The 19335-nt window shown below is 34.8% G+C and overlaps 1 protein-coding gene across 2 annotated transcripts in view; it reads right to left on the minus strand.

The window, feature by feature from the left end:
- TSPAN7 (tetraspanin 7) overlaps nucleotides 1-19335 on the minus strand; it is a 102300-nt gene that overhangs the window by 6910 nt on the left and 76055 nt on the right. For both annotated transcript variants that reach the window (XM_074300837.1, XM_074300838.1), the window contains exons 5-6: nucleotides 18856-19011; nucleotides 3704-3787 (exon numbers count right to left, since the gene is read on the minus strand). In XM_074300837.1, coding sequence (XP_074156938.1) covers nucleotides 3704-3787; nucleotides 18856-19011 — 240 coding nt within the window. The remainder of the gene's footprint in view (nucleotides 1-3703; nucleotides 3788-18855; nucleotides 19012-19335) is intronic.

The raw sequence follows: 19335 nt of genomic DNA on the forward strand, positions 1-19335 counted from the left end.
TTAAATACTAGGAAAGAAGTGACAGAGGGTCTGGTCGTTTGCTCAAGTTCAAATGCAGATAAATGGGTTCTGCACTTGGGCAGGACAAGGGGTGACAGATTTTCTAAGTCCTGAGACATTGCCCTGTGGGGATGCCAAGACAGATACCCAAGCCTAGCAGAAAACAGGAGAATGAGGTAAAGGCCTCTCGCCCATCTTTACAGACCCAGGATAACTGTTTTTTCATGTGAGGCAGTCTCATAAAAGAAAGCAACCTAAGCCTGGGGTCAGAGGCCTTAATTTTACATTGTGACTCTGATGCTTAAGAGTAGGTTAGCCCTGGGCAAACTGAATCCCAGTATCTTCAAACTGGGAATGGTAGTATCAATGTTATTCTCCTTATAAGTGTTATGCCTCAGTTTCCCTGCCTCAGTTTCCTTGAATTATTCTGCTTCAGTCTCCCTGGTGGCAACCCTCTCTTCCTGGCCATTAGGACTGAGATAATTAGAGCTGGGAGCCCTGACCACTAGCATTCCAAAGAGTCATAAAATGTAGATGGTTTATTTCAAGATATATAGGCACCTCTTCTATCTCAGACATCCTGGCTCCTGGTCCTCCCAACTTATCAGAATTTATGATCCTTTCTTAACCCCAGCCTGTCAGAACTGAATTTATGGTCTGTTCTGGAAGTTCCCGCTCACCAATGCTCTACCCCAATCTCTGCCTTTGTTTCCCTGATCGCTGGAACCCTATAACAATCCCTGGAATCCCTCACTCACTGCTGGATGCTTTGAGACAAGAGTCTAATCCAGCCAACTGGGGTCAACATGGATCTTGTTTTGTCCCCAGTCAAGCTCTCTATTAATAAAATATTAAAAGGCTCTAATCTCTATCTTGCCTCAGTTTCTTGGTATTACACAAAGCTGTTGTGAGATTCAAACAAAATAATATACTTAACATCATCATTACTATGACATCCCAACCACAAGTTCCATGAGAATGCTTAAGGGTGCTAGGTTGATCTGTAGCTTTACTTACTCCAAATTAAAGTTGAAACTCTGTGAGAATAATTCAGCCAGGAAGGAAAAATCCTACAAAACAAATGGTGCTAAAACTCAACACGACAAATTACCAAGGTTCAGAAGGGCAGTCTGTCAAGTTGAGAGAAACAGACACCTTTCTAAGTGAAGAAAATAGGATTCAGTAACAAGGGCTGTCACAGTGTTGCTAAGCACTAAAGGATACTCAGATGTCCAGAAGGAGATTTCTAAGGTTATGAAGATAAGTATGAACAAAATCCTTGCCAACAACATCACATTTACACTTCCAAAAGACAGACCTGGATTCAAGTATGCTTTTATATTGTTGTTGTTGTTGTTGTTATTTAACACTTAGGAAATTATACTATTTTCCTACAATAGATACAACAGGGATGAACCAGGTAGTCAGAGACAAGACAAGGAGAGAGAAAAGATCAATGGGTAGGGAAAAGGACTGCTACCTTCTTTGCTTCTCATACCTGTACAGAGATTTTTAATCCCACTATCTAGTAAGATCTGGTAGGGAGGTCCTAAGGTTGAGTACATATGTAGAAAAGAAATTCAATGCATTTTAATTTGAACACTGATAAACTGGTATGTATTTCTAGGAGGATGATTAGCAAAAGGGAAGACTGAAGAAATTAAAAATGTTTAGCTTACAGAAGGGAAAGTTTTTTGGGGAGAGAGAATGAGATAATTACTGGCTTCATATATTTAGTGGATTGGCATAAGGAAGTGGAATGTTTCTGCTTAGCATTAGAAGGCAGAAACAGAAACAATTGAGAATATATAGGAAGGAAGACTTCAGTTTCATGTGAGGAAGAACTTCCTAACAATCTGAACAATTAAAAATTGGAATAGGAATACTATACAATAAAATTATAATATATACAAATACTTATATAAGTATGTATGTCCTATATTAATGATATGTATTATGTACATATTACATAATAAGTTATATAACAGCTAATTTGATTTTTCACAATAAATAAAATAGGTGCTATTATTGTCCTCACTTTTTAGACTTCTTAGACACAGCCAGTGTTATGTCGGAGGCACAGGCCTTCCCATAACCCTGGGTCTTGCTCTTTAGTCAAGAAACTATGCTGCTCCTTAGACATTCACTGGGGAGAATTTCAACAAAATTAGCTTTTTTCCAGGAATAGAAATCTCCTTGATATTAAACACAAATCTGTCCTTTCTGATCAATATAGCTCGACAAAACCAGCGAATTAAATATTAGCTGATTTTTAAGCATTCAAAGTTCTCCACCATGAGCCCTCTACACTGGCGTCATCCATAGGATTCAGGATCCATTTTAGAAGTGTCATCCCAGTAAACAAAATATTATTGAAATGCCAACTGTTATTGTAACTATAGTACCACAATTCACAATAACCTGGTGGAAGGCTCTGTGGTGGAGTAGAAAGACCTAGATTAGAAGACTATTGATTTGAAGCACAACTATGATATTTTATAATATTGCTTCAGAAATGCTAGGGGTTTTTAATTCAATTTTTCTTGTGATCACTTCTAACTGATCTATGATTTCATGCTAGTGCTTAATGCATGTAAGAAAGAGGAAATCTGCCCAATTGTAAAATAAAGAATTCTAAAACTGCTTGAGAAATCACCATACACATTTTCAATAAATAGGTCTGCATTGTTTTTTAAGATGAATGTTTTTAGTTTTTTTTTTTTTTTAAACATTATTTGGGAAGAAGAAAAAAAAGCCATTTGCCTAACCTTCCTAATTTCATAGGACATACATATGAAAATTATAGGTCCCCAAACTTAAGTTATAGAAATATATTAAAAAAGAGCTAACTTTTAAATTGTTTGGGGTTGGATGAATAGAGTTAGACTTAAACATTAATTTAATAAAGACATTTATCAAGTTACAAATATTTTTTTCAGCTTTTCCCAACCCTAGAGGCCTAAAGAAAATTTTAGTGCTTAGAGGTGAGATTTTTCCAACTTTCATAAAAATTACTAATTTTTTTCAATTTCTAAAGTTTTTATTAATATTCTTCAATTCTTGAGCCCCTAGGCCTAATTTATAAGACTGTCTAAATGAAAAGTTGGGCTTTTTAGAACATGAATGAATGATAAAAATTTACCTGACATTTCAGGAGCTAATAGAAAAAAAGAAAATAGCCAATTACTAAGGCTGAGAATGAATGTGAAATGAAATCAACCCTATTAAAAGTAAAGACCCTCCTCAAAATCATAATAACAAAGGGAAAAAAAGGGAAGCGAACAGGTCAACTAGCAAAAGGGGGGGAAAAAGTCTTCCCTAAATATGGATCAGTTATTTGATATTTTGAATTGTTTATGCTCCAATTAAGCCAGTGCTTTGTTGGATTAACTTGTATTTGACCTAATGAAGAGAGAGACAAGTTGAAAAGTTGAAAACAAAAGCTGGTTGAACTATAATTGATATTCCCATGATGTAAAAACTTCATTTAAGTCCAAAAAGGGAAATCAGTAAACAGATGACCTGAAGACTTATAAGCATTAGGCTCTATCCCCATTGCAACAGCTTTTCCTAAAGTAAAAGGTAGACTAGCAGAGTGGCAAGAGAGCTGAACAAGAGATGGGAGTAAAAGAGAGTAGAATAAACATCAATCAATCAACAAGTACATAAACCAGAGAACAAATGAATGAGCAGGCCCTCATACCTGGGAGAATGCAATTCCAAAAGCCACTCCAGCGATGATTCCCATATTTGTCTCCATAAAACTGGTCACCAGATCATAACAACCCTGGAAGGAAAAAGACAGATAACACTTTATGACATGTTTTTTGAGGTTCTGGATCTGAAGATGTCACATGATTCTTTAATTTTATTATATGAAATATAGTCTAGCTATCATTTAGCATTTAGAATAGTAAAAGTTTTGTTTTTTTTTTAATTAAAGGAATAATTAGCTGAAATAGACCACCAAACTGAGTGAGAACTAAATAATATTTTTTAAAAAACCATACTTGCCAATTTAGAAATCTATTTTCCTTTATAATGTGAAATCTATCACTCACTGAAGTCAGTATTCATATGAAAAACTCACAGATTAATCAACATTTTAAAACATGGGTAATTAATCAGTATCTTAAGTCATTTCCCCCTCTAGGCCTCATTACCTCATCAGTAAATGAGAGGGCTGAGGATAAGATGCCCTCTAGCTCCAAATCTATGATTCAAACTGTGATAGAACCACATCTTTTGATGCTAAAAGCAGCACTGTTTTCCCTATACCATGGTGTTTCTTGAGAAGTATTTCCACATTCAGTGTATTTTCTATATTAGGCATACAGCTTCTGTTTGTCTCTCTGTCTCTCTCTCATACACATACACACACACTCCAAACATTTTTTCCTCTTCAGATTTTTTTTTCTGCTCTCACATGCAAATATGGATACACACACTGATGATGCTCACTCACACTTAAATGGATAAATTTTGGTTATTAAAATCAATCTGTATAAGTTTTAATTTGAGTTTGAGTAAATTAAGACCTACCACCCTCTCCCCAAGCCTCAGAATATGTTTCTTGAATGCAGGGACTAGCTTGTTTTTGCTTTTATATACCCAGTATATAACATGCTTCTTTGAACAAGTAGATGCTAAATTAATAAACAATTATTTGTTTAACACACCTACTATGTGTCAGACACTGTGCTAATCTTAATAAAGGTTGCTGAATTGAATACTTCTCATGGACTCCATCCTGTTTCCTAATTTCCCCACATTTCTGTCTTTTGTCAGAGACCTCTTCCCACACATACACACACAAAAAGCCCCTTCTTCTAATCTCCTACTCCTGAAAATCTGCTCCTATAAGACTGAAGTTAAAAAGCCTTCAATGATCCCTCCTCACCCTCCCAATTAAAAAATGATCGTTCCTTTTCCTGATTGCACAAAAGTATATTTTGCTACTCTTTTGAGCTTTTCTTATTTCATAGTAGACTCATGTGTAACTATATATAGTATAGTATTGTGTGTGTTTGTATAAAACCCCTTATCATGTGTAAGATACATGAAAACAGCTGCAAAAAAAAAGTCTTTTTTTTTTGCATTTCCGCTAGTACAGATAGAGCTCTATCTATAATAGTCAGATAATGATTATTTAATAAAATAAATAAAAAGTAGTTGTTTTAAAGTCTATATTATGTACATTAAAAGTCATAAATTTACAAAAGTAGCAGTTTTACAAGTTTTATCCATTTAAAATGAGATATTGCATTCTAGTCTCAATTAATTATTGTTGAATACTTATATTAGGTATACAGTACAAGGCAGCCTCGAAATGAATGATTTAGACAGTAAATGCTGAAGGAATTTAGAAAAACAAATGAGAGATGTTGAAAATAGTCTTCAGAGAGATGGCAGGCCTTGACCTGGACTATTTAGCTCACATAGGATTTAGAGAGAAGAGAATGTGAGGCCCAAACATGAGTAAAGTTAAGAGTCCTGGCTAACAATGGAATGTTTGAAAATCAAAATGGTTTAAAAGCCTGAAGTGACCCCAAAAGCCATCTAGCCCAACTTCCTCATTTTACAGCAGAGGAAAGGCAGGCTCATGGAAGTATAGTGACTTGCACAAGATCACAATAATAAATAAATCTAGGAGGAGTTAGGATTTGAACCCAGATCCTCTTTCTGAGGATAAAGGGTTTATATCAGAGAGTAGTGAAAGATAAGCTTGCCCAAGATAAATGGAAAGACTAGACTTTCTGTTTAATGGGAAACAAAAAATAAGTAAAGACAGGAAGGGTGTTGCCACATTATGGTGGCCTAAAAAGTCAGGCTTAGGAGTAAGAACTTCACAATACTGATAAAAGGAAAGTGACTATGGCTTTTTTTGTGGGGTGGAAAGGAGGAGGGGGTGGTGAAGGAGATAAAATTTAATAGTTAACTATTAATTTTTATATTTTAATTTTACTTATTTACTTAAAACTTAAATACAAAATAAAAATTTTTTTTAATTGCCATGTGTATAATCAGAACATGAGAAGATTCAAAATATCCAAAAAAATTTTTCATTTCAATCAAGTTTAAATAATATTCTGCCCTGTGTTCAGAAATATCTATCTTTGCTTCCTTATAGGTTTTCTTTTGTTCGCTACTGTACGTGTTTTACTTTATTCTTTTTTTTCCCCTGTTCTCTCTCACCCCTGCCACTTTCCTTAAGAAGGCTACAATCAAAAGCAGCTACATTTATATGTTTATACATACATGTATATATATATGTTTATATATATACATATATATGTGTATGCAGACACATATCTACATACAGAATCCATATTATCTATATATCTATAATCTATAACATACATCTATAATATATACTATATAATTATATACATATATATGTATAAATTCATATCCATCTATGTATGCTTATTGGTCCTCTGTTTCTCTGAAGATAGATAATATTATTCTTCAGTCCAAGTCTCTATATTTGTCTAAATCCTCATTTCCTATACCACAGCGATATTTCAACCTTACACTATCTAGTTATTTAGCTGCTGATTTTTAACATTGGTTGTTTGTGACTGATAAAGTTAATTCAAACTTTTCTAAATGGTTTAACTTAGCTGGTTTAAAAGTAAAAAGTGTATAACTAGTTAGACAAGAATTGCTTCTTCTGAGATTTGCCACATCAATCTAATCCAAATGGGAAAAAGATAGATTTGAAGCGTGGTCTCATAGCAAATGTACAAAAACAAACAAAAAAACTAATTAATTTGCCTTTTAAAAATTTTATTTTTGATGTTATTCTATACTTAACAAACATCAATAAATATGAACATTTCTTCATGAAAAGGAGGATGGAAAGAGGAATATGCATGTGAAACTATGAATATTAATTAGGAATAGCCTTTAAAAAAACCCCATAAATTTAACAAAGTGCTAATTTATGTTTCCTCTTGAATCTCAATTTGTTTTTCTTAAAAAAAAAAATTCCTTTCTCAATTAAAAAACAAATAAAAACACCCTACCCTTCTTTGCATCAAATAAGCCTCACTGGACTTAACAAATCTATGTATGGAGCATATTTGAAAATAGGTATTTTATTCTGAATCTCAAATCTCAAATCCTCTCTGTCAAGAGGTGAGTGGTATGCTTTATTGTCAGTCCTTTGGAATCACTGTTGGTGCATTGCATTGATAAAGTTCTTAAGCCTTTCAAAATTCTTTTCCTTTAAAATGATAAAGTCTCTGTATGAATTATTCTCCCAGTTCTGCTCATTTTATTCCACATCAATTCATGTCTTCCTAAGTTTCTTTGACTTAATTTCTTTTGTCATTTATTACAATTCAATAATATCTCATTACATTCATACACCATAATCAATTTCCAAATGATCAATATCTACTTTGTTTCTCGTCTTTTGCTAGCACAAAAAGTGCTGCTTTAAATATTTAAAGAGTATTTTCCCTTTGCCTTTAATGACCATAGCGTTGTATCACTAAGTCAAAAATATATCTAGTTGAGTAATTTTGGAGGAATAATTCCAATGAATTTCTTTGTCAACTACTTGCCATTTTAAAATTTAAATAGAAAGACTTCAGTAATATTTTTAAAATTCATTTAATAATATGAATTAGTAGTGATTATGCAGGAACAGGGATACAAAACTCTTTCTGCATTATATCATGTACTAATCACATTTTTAAAAACACTGCCATATTCTTTAGCCCAATTGAAATCACTATTAATTTATTTCATTAAACAATCACTGTTCTATGGCTTATATAGTACAAACTTAAGTTAAATATCACAATCTTTAAGATTTTTTTTCATTCTGAAAATGAAAGGGTAATAATAGAATTTGGTATTTTTCTATTCTTTTTGAAAGACTATCAATTCATTTCTGCATTAGAGCTTGCATCTTCTAAAAACTAAGTTCCATTAATTAATCAGATTAAAGGCTATAAAACTAAATCAGACTAAGGGCAACTAGTTAAAATTGGAAAAGCATACTGTTGAACAAATTTTTAAAATAATTTGTTTAATTTTAAAGCAAAGTGAAGCACAGTTTTCTATTTATCTTAATTTGGTTCCTAACAATTTGCCAGCTAACATTTTCACTGCTTTTCTCCTGATTTTGCACATTCCTTGGGGTGTGTGAAAGTTCCAGCTGAGTTATATCTTCTGACAAGTTGTATTTTACATGCCTACAATCTGTCATTCAAAGAAACACATACTAACTTAGCAACTACCATATGACTTGTATTTTCACTGAAACTGACAAACTAATTCCTAGTTATTTGATGCAAATTTTAAAGGAAATAAATGAAATATCATCCATAAGATTTTGTGAAGTTTTACTCACTTTATAGTTAGCAAATGGGCTTCAACTTTTATGAGCATCAACATAATCTCATGTTGATTTTCTATTGCAGGGGAGAAGAGTGCAGTTAGGATCAAAGAAAAAAGAGGAAGGAAAATGAATTTTCTAATAGTTTCTAAAAACAATAAAGCATAGGATATATATTCTTTTCCTGGCCATCACTGATGCCTTTTTCCCAAAGAATAAAAATTACAAATAGAATAAAGAGTACAAAAGTAGTACCATTTGCCAACAAGCCAGCAAATACTGAAGCAAACTTTAAAATCTAATGTTTGTAAAATCATATAGGCTTTTTCACCATGCCATATAAATTGAGCTGAAAGAGAGCTTATAGATCAACTAGCTTAGATCTGTCATTTTACAAAACAGGAAAATTCAAGTGAATTTTTCAGAGATGAGAATGATAGATGCTGTTGATGCAAACAGTGTTCCCCCTTTGAACTTTTGGAGTGATGGGAGGGAAACTCTGAAGAGCTCTCCTCTGGGAGAGATCTGCCTCAAGGAATCAAGATAAGTAGTTTAATTCTGTTATCTTGGTGGGACTAGCTATACCCTCAATTGAGTAACAGTACCTTCTATTAATTAGTTGCACCCTTTATTGAGTTGAAAATTCATCCAGGACCACTCCTACTGAGCTGGAACTTAAGTGGTCTCATTTAACTGAAAATCTAGGCCTGTGGACATTGACAATATTGAAAGAATTTCATTTTGATGTCTTATAAAAAAGACAATTTTAAACTCATAACTTGGAGAATGTCCAAAGCAGGATTATACCTTGTCAAGGAACCTCTCTTTGGCATAGCTGCCTGCTAGGACTTCTGCCCACTGTAAAGACATTCTTTTTTCAGCAACAACCCCTTTTTATTTCTCTGCCAGGATTTTTCTGCTGGGACCTTTATTTCTCTGCCAGGACCTTGTCACTGAGGAATCCAGTCTTCCTAGCAAAGCTGACTTCTGCAGGGCCAACAATTAAATTTCCCTTTTGTGCCACTAATATTTCGGGTTCGTGAATTCTTTCAAGCTGAACCTGTGATGACCAGAAAGGGATTCTAACACCTCAACTCTGTGCATTGCCACTAACTACATCACTATTATAGGGATTATGGAAAGCAGAGAGAACAGGAGACTGTTGAAGAAGCTGTGAATTACTCCAATTGTCCTAGAAATTAATCTGGAATCAATAAAGTTGACCAAAAGGTTAATGCCCTTTGACTTAGAGATCCCACTGCTAGGAACATACCAAAAGGAGGTCAAAGAAAGAAAGCTCCCAAATACATCAAGATATTCAAAACAATATTTTTTATGGTAGAAAGTGAAAGCTCATCACCTGGAACAGTGGCTAATTGTGGTACACATCAATATTACTGCTTCATGAGAAACAGTAAATATGAATGAATGAGATGAGGTGAGATCTTTCAAGACAGTTGTGAAAATCGAGTAAGGCTTCATCTACTTCAGAGTTTGAGTAGGCCTGAAGGACTCTGAAGTTCGAGCAAAGGGCATTGCCTTCCCCTCCTATGACATCTCCCTATTTCATCCAAATATGGGCAACTATACTTGTTGGTCAAGTTCAATTTCATGGGTAGATCTTGCGTTTAGAATGTAAGACTCTCAGGCAATAAGGATGAGGGTCAGTGGTGGGAGGGGGCGTTTTTCATTAGGGATTAAAGGTGCTGTCCTGCCCACAGGAGGTGCTTCCTCTCTTCGATAGTCTACTCGAAGAGTGGGACGCCCTTCTCGCGAGAATGTACAATAAACTTTGCTTTTCTCTAGAGCTCTCTCCAGCTTTTTTTATTAAATGGTGTTCCCTCACCATTTCCGTACCACACATGAAGAATTCAGAAAAGTAAGCAAAGACATAAATTTGCTAAATAAGCAAAACAATAAATACAACAATACAACACAACTAAACAATACTATAAATATTAAATGACTTTTCTGAGGTCACACACAAAGCCAATGATAGAGCTAAAACTAAAGCTAGGCCTTTTGGGCTAGGTTCAAGTGCTTTCTAGTATGTTGATCTGCTTCTACCTTAAAAAACATTTGTCTTATGATTGCTTTGAATTATGAACTTACCTAAGGGCAAGTGAAATTGGCTAAAATTGTACAAATTTGATTTACATTCAACCTTTTAGGAATGTACACAGTAAAGCACAGCTGTATTAAAAAAACAAACAACAACAACAAAAAAAACACCTTTAGCAGTTCAATAGAGTGAGTACACAAAAGATAAGAAATTAAAATTAACTAATGTCTTAAAACTGTTATAATTTTATGAAAATAGTTATTTGCAATGTGGAGCAGAAGTGATAGGAGGAACCCCAGTTTTCCTGATCTAGGTTACTTTCCAGAGAATTGTATCTGTCCTCTGGCTACTTCTGGTGGGACACATGCTTTGGCTCCTTGCTGATAGTGGATCTTGCTGGATATTTCAGTGACTCAATGGTCATAGAATTCTAGATATTGAGCTGAAAGGGCCATCAGAGGTCAGCTAGTCCAAACATCTAGCAGTACAGATAAAGGAAACTGGAACCCAAGGTGTCATGTAGGCAGCAAGCATGAGAAATGGGATCTGAATATAGGTTTTTTGTAACTCTTTATCCCCTCTCTATTTTAAGTCAGTCTTTTGTCCCTGTGATAACTTTATTCTTATACTAGTATTACCACAGGTTCTCTATCTCCTTTCTGCCTGTACTACTCCAAGTTCTGTGATATTTTTTAGACTTCAGTTGCTTAAATTGTTCATTTTTTTCTTTTTTTATTTATCTATTTCTCTTTTGTTCCTTTTATTACCCTGCCCAGTTGAGTAACTTGGAACCTTTTGCCCTCAATTTTCCTCCAAAGTCTTAGAAATTTTCTTTTATGTCATACATATGCCTCTAAAAATCTTTCTTTTGTCTTACTTCAGTATATTATGGATTTTATTTACTTATTCATGAACCAAACCCTCATTGGTTCCTTCTTTATTCCTTCTTATTCCTAACTCCCTCATGGAATTAAAAATTCTGAACCCCAGATTTAAACTGCTCCTTCTATTTGATTTCTAAGCCATTGTCTTTATAGCTTTTACTTCACCCTATTTTTTGTTTCCTGTTGTGTTCTATTCTCAGAAACAGAAATTTATGAGGGAAAATAATATGAGACAGAAGCAGTTATATTTATTATTCAGTGCCCCTAGTCCTAAAGCACAGTAGTACCCTCTCAGTTCTTGCTATGATCAGTTTCTATTCCTAAAGCCATGTTATTCTGCTTCTGATTATGTGCCCAAACCCTATTAATCTATGTTCTGATTGCCCATAGATAATTATAAGGTACCTTCTTCTGGAAGCAGAATGCTATCCAGGATATTCAATTCTTTCTCAGAGAAGTTGGTCTCCCTAAGATGTAAACCTCCACGTAGATACACCCATTATAAAATGTCTATTTTATACAATACATACACCTCTTCCCTCATGGAACTGGCCTTTAGAGACACCCTTTTCTCTCAGATGAAACAAACTCATTTCTACCTAACTCCACCACCTAATCTTAATCCTTCTCCTTTTGCATTTATCCTTACAACTATAGACTTAAATGCAGGCTTATGATCACTCCCTTCTTTCTTTTACTTCTTTTTCTTATTCATAGGATTTTACATTCTGTCATTCTTTTCCACAAGAAATTTGTTTCTAGGGAATAGGGAGATTTAGTTAATAGAATATTAATCCAATTCATTTACTTTTATTTCTCCTGATTCTTTTAATTCTTCTTAAACTTTTAGCCTCTTAAATCCTTTTAAAAAATTGATATTAATCTTCCTTTTTTAAAAGCAATAAATCTATAAATTTGAAATGAGTTTTTTACTTAATCTTTTCTTGATAAAAATGTTTATCTTTTAGTGTTTTTGATGTTAAAGTGTTTGCAAATTGTACCAATGTTCTATAATATTTTCTTTATTTGGATAGGAAGGACAGGAATGCCTCACATGCCTTTATTGTAATGAATGTCCTTTTTTCACTTCTGATAGGGTCAGAATATATTTTGGATTACATCTTTTTAAAAAATGTATTAAAGCTTTATTTGATAAAATCCAACACCCATTCCTATTAAAAATGGGGATAAACTGGAAACATTCCCAACAAGATAAGAAATGAAACAAGATTGCCTACTATCACTATTACTATTTAATACTGTATAAGAAATGCTAGCTTTGGCAATAAGAGAAGTAAAAGAGATGAAAGGAATTAGAGTAGGTAATGAGGAAACTAAATTAAGACTCTTTGCAGATGATATAATAATATACTTACAGAACTCTAGAGAATCAACTAAAAAACTATTAGAAATAATCTACAACTTTAGCAAAGTTGCAGGATACAAAATAAATACACATAAATCATCAGCATTTTTATACAGTATTAACAAAACCCAAAAGCAAGAGATACAAAGAGAAATTCCATTTAAAATAACTATTGGTAGTATAAAATATTTGGGAAAGTCAAGAACTATATGAGCAAAACACTCTCCACACAAATAAAGTCAGATATAAACAATAGGAAAAATATCAAGCGCTCTTGGATAAGTCGCGCGAATATAAGATGACAATACTACCTAAACTAATCTATTTAGTGCTATACCAATCAAACTCCCAAGAAACTATTTTACTGACATAGAAATAATAATAAAAAAATTCATCTGGAAGAATAAAAGGTCAAGAATTTCAAGGGAATTTTAAAAAAAAATCAAATGAAGGTGGCGTAGCTGTACCAGATCTAAAACTATATTATAAAGCAGCGGTCACCAAAACCAGTTGGTACTGACTAAGAAAAAGAATAGTTGATCAGTGGAATAGGTTAAGTTCACAAGAAAAAATAGTCAATGACTATAGCAATCCAGCATTTGACAAACCCCAAAACGCCAGTTTTGGGGATAAGAACTCACTTTTTGACAAAAACTGCTGGGAAAACTGGAAACTAGTATGGCAGAAACTAAGCATTGACCTATATGTAACACCGTACACCAAGATAAGATCAAAATGGGTTCATGATCTAGACATAAAAAATGAGATTATAAACAAATTAAAAGAACATAGGATAGTTTACCTCTCAGATCTATGGAGGAGGAAGGAATTTGTGACTGAAGAAGAACTAGGGGTCATTATTAATCACAAAAAACATAATAAAAATTATCTAAAGTTAAAAAGTTTTTGTACATGTATACATATATTGTATTTAATTTATACTCTAACATATTTAGCATGTATTGGTCAACCTGCCATTGGGGGGGGGGAAGGGGAAAGGAGAGGAAAAAATTGGAACAAATGGTTTGGCAATTGTCATTGTTATAAAATTACCCATGCAAATATCTGGTAAATAAAAACTATTAGATATGAAAAAAAAAAGTTTTTGTACAAACAAAACTAATGGAGATAAAATTAGAAGGAAAGCAATAAATTGGGAAAACATTTTTACATTCAAAGGTTCTGATATTTCTAAATTTCTAAAAGATATAGAGAAGTGATTCAACTTTATAAGAATTCAAGCCATTCTCCAATTGATAAATGGTCAAAGGATATGAACAAACAATTTTTAGATGAAGAAACTGAAATTATCTGTAATCATATGAAAAGCTGCTTCAAATCACTATTGATCAGAGAAATGCAAAATAAGACAACTCTTAGATACCACTATACACCTGTCGGATTGGCTAAGATGACAGGAAAAAATAATGACGAATGTGGGAGGGGATACTGGAAAACTGGGACACTGATGCATTGTTGGTGGAAATGTGAATGGATCCAGGAATTCTGGAGAGCATCTGAAACTATGCCCAGAGGACTATAAAACTATGCATACCCTTTGATTCAGCAGTGTTACTACTGGGCTTATATCCCAAAGAGATCTTAAAGGAGGGAAAGAGACCCACATGTACAAAAATCTTTGTGGCAGCCCTTTATGTAGTGGCAAGAAATTGGAAACTGAATGCATTCCCATCAATTGGAGAATGCCTGAGTAAATTATGGTATATGAATACTATGAAATACTATTGTGCTGTAAGACACAACCAGCAGGATGATTTTGGAGAGGCCTGGAGAGACCTGGAGAGACTTGCATGAACTGATGCTAAGTGAAGTGAGCAGGACCAGGAGATCATTATATACTTCAACAACAAGACTACATGATGATAAATTCTGATGGACATGGCTCTCTTCAACAATGAGTTGATTTAAACCAGTTCTAATTGTTCAGTGATGAAGAGAGCCATCTACACCCAGAGAGAGGGCAGTGGGAACTGAGTGTGAACCAGAACACAGCATTCTCACTTTTTCTGTTGTTGTTTGCATGCATTTTGTTTTCTTTCTCAATTTTTTTTCCTCCTTCTTGATTCAATTTTTCTTGTGAGGCAAGAAAAAATTTCTCTCTTAATAATCGTCTTTCTTGGTGATTTTATCTGCTTTCCAAGAATTCAACTATAATTTCTATTCAAATAACTCCAAAATTTACATATTTCCAGCCTTCATCTCTCTTCTAAGCTCTAGTTCCAGATAGATATTTTCACCTGGATCAATCAATTGACAGATTTTTATTACTAGTGCCAGGTGCTGTTCTAAGTGCCAGGCATATAAAGCATGAAACAATTCCTATTCTTAACATTAAAACAGAGGTAAGAACAAGTACATATACAAGTATATAAAGGACAAATAAAAAGAATAAATGCAAATAAAATACAAAGTTGCTAAATATAATGTAATTTGGGAGAAAGAGAATTAGGAGAACAAAGGATCAGGAAAAGCTTACTGTAGGTGATAACTTAGACTAAATCATGTAGGAAAAGAATGATTTTATCAAGAGGAAGTTATAGAAGATAGACATCAAGTTCAAAGGTCCAGAGACACGAGATGAAGTCTTATGTGTGTATAGACAGAAAAAAAGCCAATTTAGCTGGAACATAAACTGCAAAAGGGGAGCAACAGATAGATAGATAGATAGATAGATAACTAGTACACACAACAGAGGAAACTGAGGAGGTGAGAATGATGCCAAAGTAACAAACTTGGGACACTGATGAAATGGTGGTTCCAGAGGAGTTTGGAGAATAGGGATTGCAGGGAGGGGAAAAATAATGAATTCTGTTTGGTATACAATGAGTTTGAGATCTGTCTGGAAGATGCCATTTGAAATGTTTAAAAGCCAACCAATGATACAGAAAGCTCAAGAGCCATATAGATCTGAGTAGGGAGGTTGCTCACCCAGGCAGAGCCTTAGGGAACCCCCACAGTGGGAGGTGGAAGGTGGGTGAGGATCTGCAGCCTGATGCAGGGAATGGGGAGGAAGAGAACAAAGTCACAAAAGCCCAGAGAGATAAGTCAAGAAGAACAATAACTGAGAGAAGACCACTGGACATGGCAAGGAAACTCTGGTAATTTTGAAGAGAGTAGTTTCAATGGAGTGCTGAGGTCAGAGGCCAGAATGCAAAGGATGGAGACATATGAAGGAAGAAAGTAGAGGCAGGGAGTCTAAATAACCTTTTTGTGAGAAAGCCTAAAGATATGGGGAGATAATTTGAGAACAAAATAGGGTCTAATAAAGAAAAAAATGGGCAAGGAAATCTTGATCCAGGTATGGGATCTATCCAAGGTTAGAGAGGGAGGGTATAGAAAAAGCAGCCTTAGCAGGAAAAAAGGCCAGTTGGTTGAGTGGAGAGAAAAGGAAGAGACAGTGGGATTTGTCAAGGGATTATGTAATAAAGAGAAGGGAAAAAGAGCTCACAGCAAATGACCTTGATTTTCTCATTAAAGTAAGCTAGGGTCCTTGGTTAAGTAAAAGGTGGGAGAGAGAAATGTGGGAGTCTTGAGGAGAAAAAAGAGGGTTTATAACAGTTTCTATGGGGAGTAAGAAAAGGAATCAATTAGAGAAAAATAAAAGAATTGTCATGCTGCTGTTAATAATGATTCTATTCAAGTTGGCTAATGGGAATTTAGAGTGTACCCAGTTAGTATAGATGAATAACTTCCTCTAGTTCCATTCAGTAATTATATGAAAGTGGAGATGTCAAATGGTAGAGTAATGGCAGATCTAAGGTCTGGCAAATGATGAGGACTAATATAGGACAAGAGGTGAGGATTCCAGAGTCAATAATAAGGTAGAACTAATTATAGGGTAATATCTTGATGAAAGCACTGAGAGATACTAGAAAAACCTAGAGGTCTGGAGAGTAAAAAACATTTTTAGGAGAGGTAAGACATAGGGACAATTAGAGCTTATGTTCAGATAGATAAATATCAGGGTTGGCTTTCTGTTGTGCTTATTTGTTTTAAAGGAAAATAGGTAATTCTGAGATACAAGGCTTGACCACTTAATTTGGAAAATTAAAGAATTAGAAGGTCAAGGGGTTTGTTCCCCTCAGTTTAAGGTAGATAGGATAGAAGATGATGAAGCAGGTACTGAACTCTCTGAGAAAGGAAGAAGAAACTCTTGAGTTAATGCACTGAAATCAGACAACAGAGCACTTAAGGCTAATTACTGATTGGACAATATTCTATAAGCATATGCTTGGAAAATGGCCCTTCCCACTGTTCTGTGCTGGCTTGATAACTGGTGTATAGAGAATTGTAGGAGGGACCAGGGGATAGAGTAAGACTAGATAGAGTAACTTCTGGGTGGAAGACAAAGAAGAGAGGTCCAGGAGATTCTGCGTCCATCCAATTCACTCCTACTCCTAAAGACCAAGGACTTTTGCTTATCCTGACTCCAGCTGATTCTAAGGTATCCAGGGTGCTAACTTGGTCTACACAAAAGCTGAAAACACTATCTTTCTCCCTAAAACTTCCACTCATTCCTAACTTTCCTCTTTTTATCATAGGGATTACTACACTTCCAGACATAACCCCACTCTTCACTTTCTGCCATTCCTTTTCTTTCCATTCATGTGTCCATCAATTGCAATAGTATCCTTTTGGCTCTCTTGATCCCTTCTTCAAATAAATCTAAGGTGCGATGGTGTCACTACTCTGCTCAAGAATTTGATCATCAAGTGGATGCCAATTATATCTAAGCTGAAGTGTACACTTTTGTTTGGCAATAAAGCCTTCCATAATCTTAAAATACACACCCTGCCTCTTTCTAGCTAATATCACTCCCTCTCCTATTGGCCCACGGGTGTTTTGTATACATATTTCATTTCCATGTCTACCTGAGCACTTGTGTTTCAACATGCCTGACACATTCCTCTCTTCATCACTGTGTTTTGGTTTTTGTATTCCCAGTATCCAAAATAATTCTTCTTAGTGAATGCTTCCTGAATTGTGTGACCCTGAGGAGGTTAAAACCATGAAGTCTCCCCATATGTAAAAATTAAGGCAATAATAGTTGTAACACATACCTCACTGAACTCTTGTGGATAATATACTTTGTAAACTATACAGCAGGACATAAATACGAGCAATCATTGTTCCCCTTCTTGTCTCTTGTCTGTCTGTCTGTCTCTCTTTTTGTGTTTCTGTCTTTGTCTCTAACACTTTACCCCTCCCCCCCTCTCTCTCTCTCACACACACACACACACACACACACACACACACACACACACACACACACACACACACACACATATCCCCTAAAATCAAACCCAGAAAAATGCATGCTAGAATAAATAAAAACCTTATATGTGCATAACAGACAACTTGAAAAGTAGTTTAATTTTTTTCCTGCAGCTTTATCAAAAGAGATTTACACAAATTAAAATGGGATTTAGCTAAAATAATTCTTTAAGAATATTGGCAAGCTATTCCTTTAGCTCTGGCACATCTTTTAGAAAATTATAATATAGGACCCCTTTCTTGCTCTTTTCATTTTTGTATTTTCAATTCCATTATTACTATTTTGTGCTGCCTTTTACTAGATTCTCTTTGCAGCAATATTTTCCTTCTGATTTCACAGGGTTTAGGGAGTGAGTAGCAAGCTGAGGAAGAGTTTGCTGGTTTTTTCTTATGGCAGCATAAGGCCATTAAAGTAAAGGTTAACATATTCACAAGAAGCACAATACTCACCATCAATCAACTTGCATCTCTCTCTCTCTTTTGGCCTAAGTGTTGGCCTCTAGGTTCTAACACTTTCATGTTTGCAAAAGAAACTCAGAAAGAAAAGTGGCATCCATTGTCTGACATAAGCAAGAGAGTTATAACTGTATACACTTGCTAAATAAATCTAAAGCTATTTAATTTTTTGATAGGTTGTCACAAAAAGAGAAGGCAGACAGAAGTACGTAATGAATTCCTATGCTTTTAATGTTTTGGAATACGAGCACAGAATGAGGTACCAAAAGCATCAGAACCCTGATTTTCTTCTGTTGGTTTCTATTTCTAGCATCTTTCCAGAATAATGCAAAAATATCCTCAACTACTTCCTCCCAAGTCCCTGCTCTTAATCTACCATATCAATCGACAAAATTACAAAGCTATTGAGGAAAAATTTTTCATGGGCCTCAAGGGAACAAACCTTTTGATTGACTTTAGTGGCAGCCACAGTCATGTTGCGCAGATCCTGGGGGTTACAATCGCTGGTATTCATGCAGCAGCTGGGAGGGATACCATGTTCCACAAAGTATGGGCTGGTACTCCAGTTAGTATAATTCTGGACACCACAGCAGCTCAGCTGCAAAAAACAAAAACAAGTTCTGAGAAATTACTTGTATCATGATCCTCTGGCCTTCTCTTCACTAACTTTCTTTATGAAAGAAATTGAAACCAAGAATCACAAGGTAGTCATCCCATAATTTTTTCGTGAGTTAATACCTCACTCACCATCTTCCTGTCTTCTCCAGCTTATAGCTCATAATAGGAGATCTTCAGGATTGATGTTCCCTCAATTTCAAGTTTCAAGTTGATGCTCCCTCATACATCGTCACTCCCACAGCTCCTCTATCTCCTTAAAGCCAATAATCTACTACTTCATTTCACCTTAACCATTCACAAGAGG

The sequence above is a fragment of the Sminthopsis crassicaudata genome, chromosome 3 (genome assembly GCF_048593235.1).
Source record: "Sminthopsis crassicaudata isolate SCR6 chromosome 3, ASM4859323v1, whole genome shotgun sequence".
In the NCBI taxonomy this organism is placed as follows: Eukaryota; Metazoa; Chordata; class Mammalia; order Dasyuromorphia; family Dasyuridae; genus Sminthopsis; species Sminthopsis crassicaudata.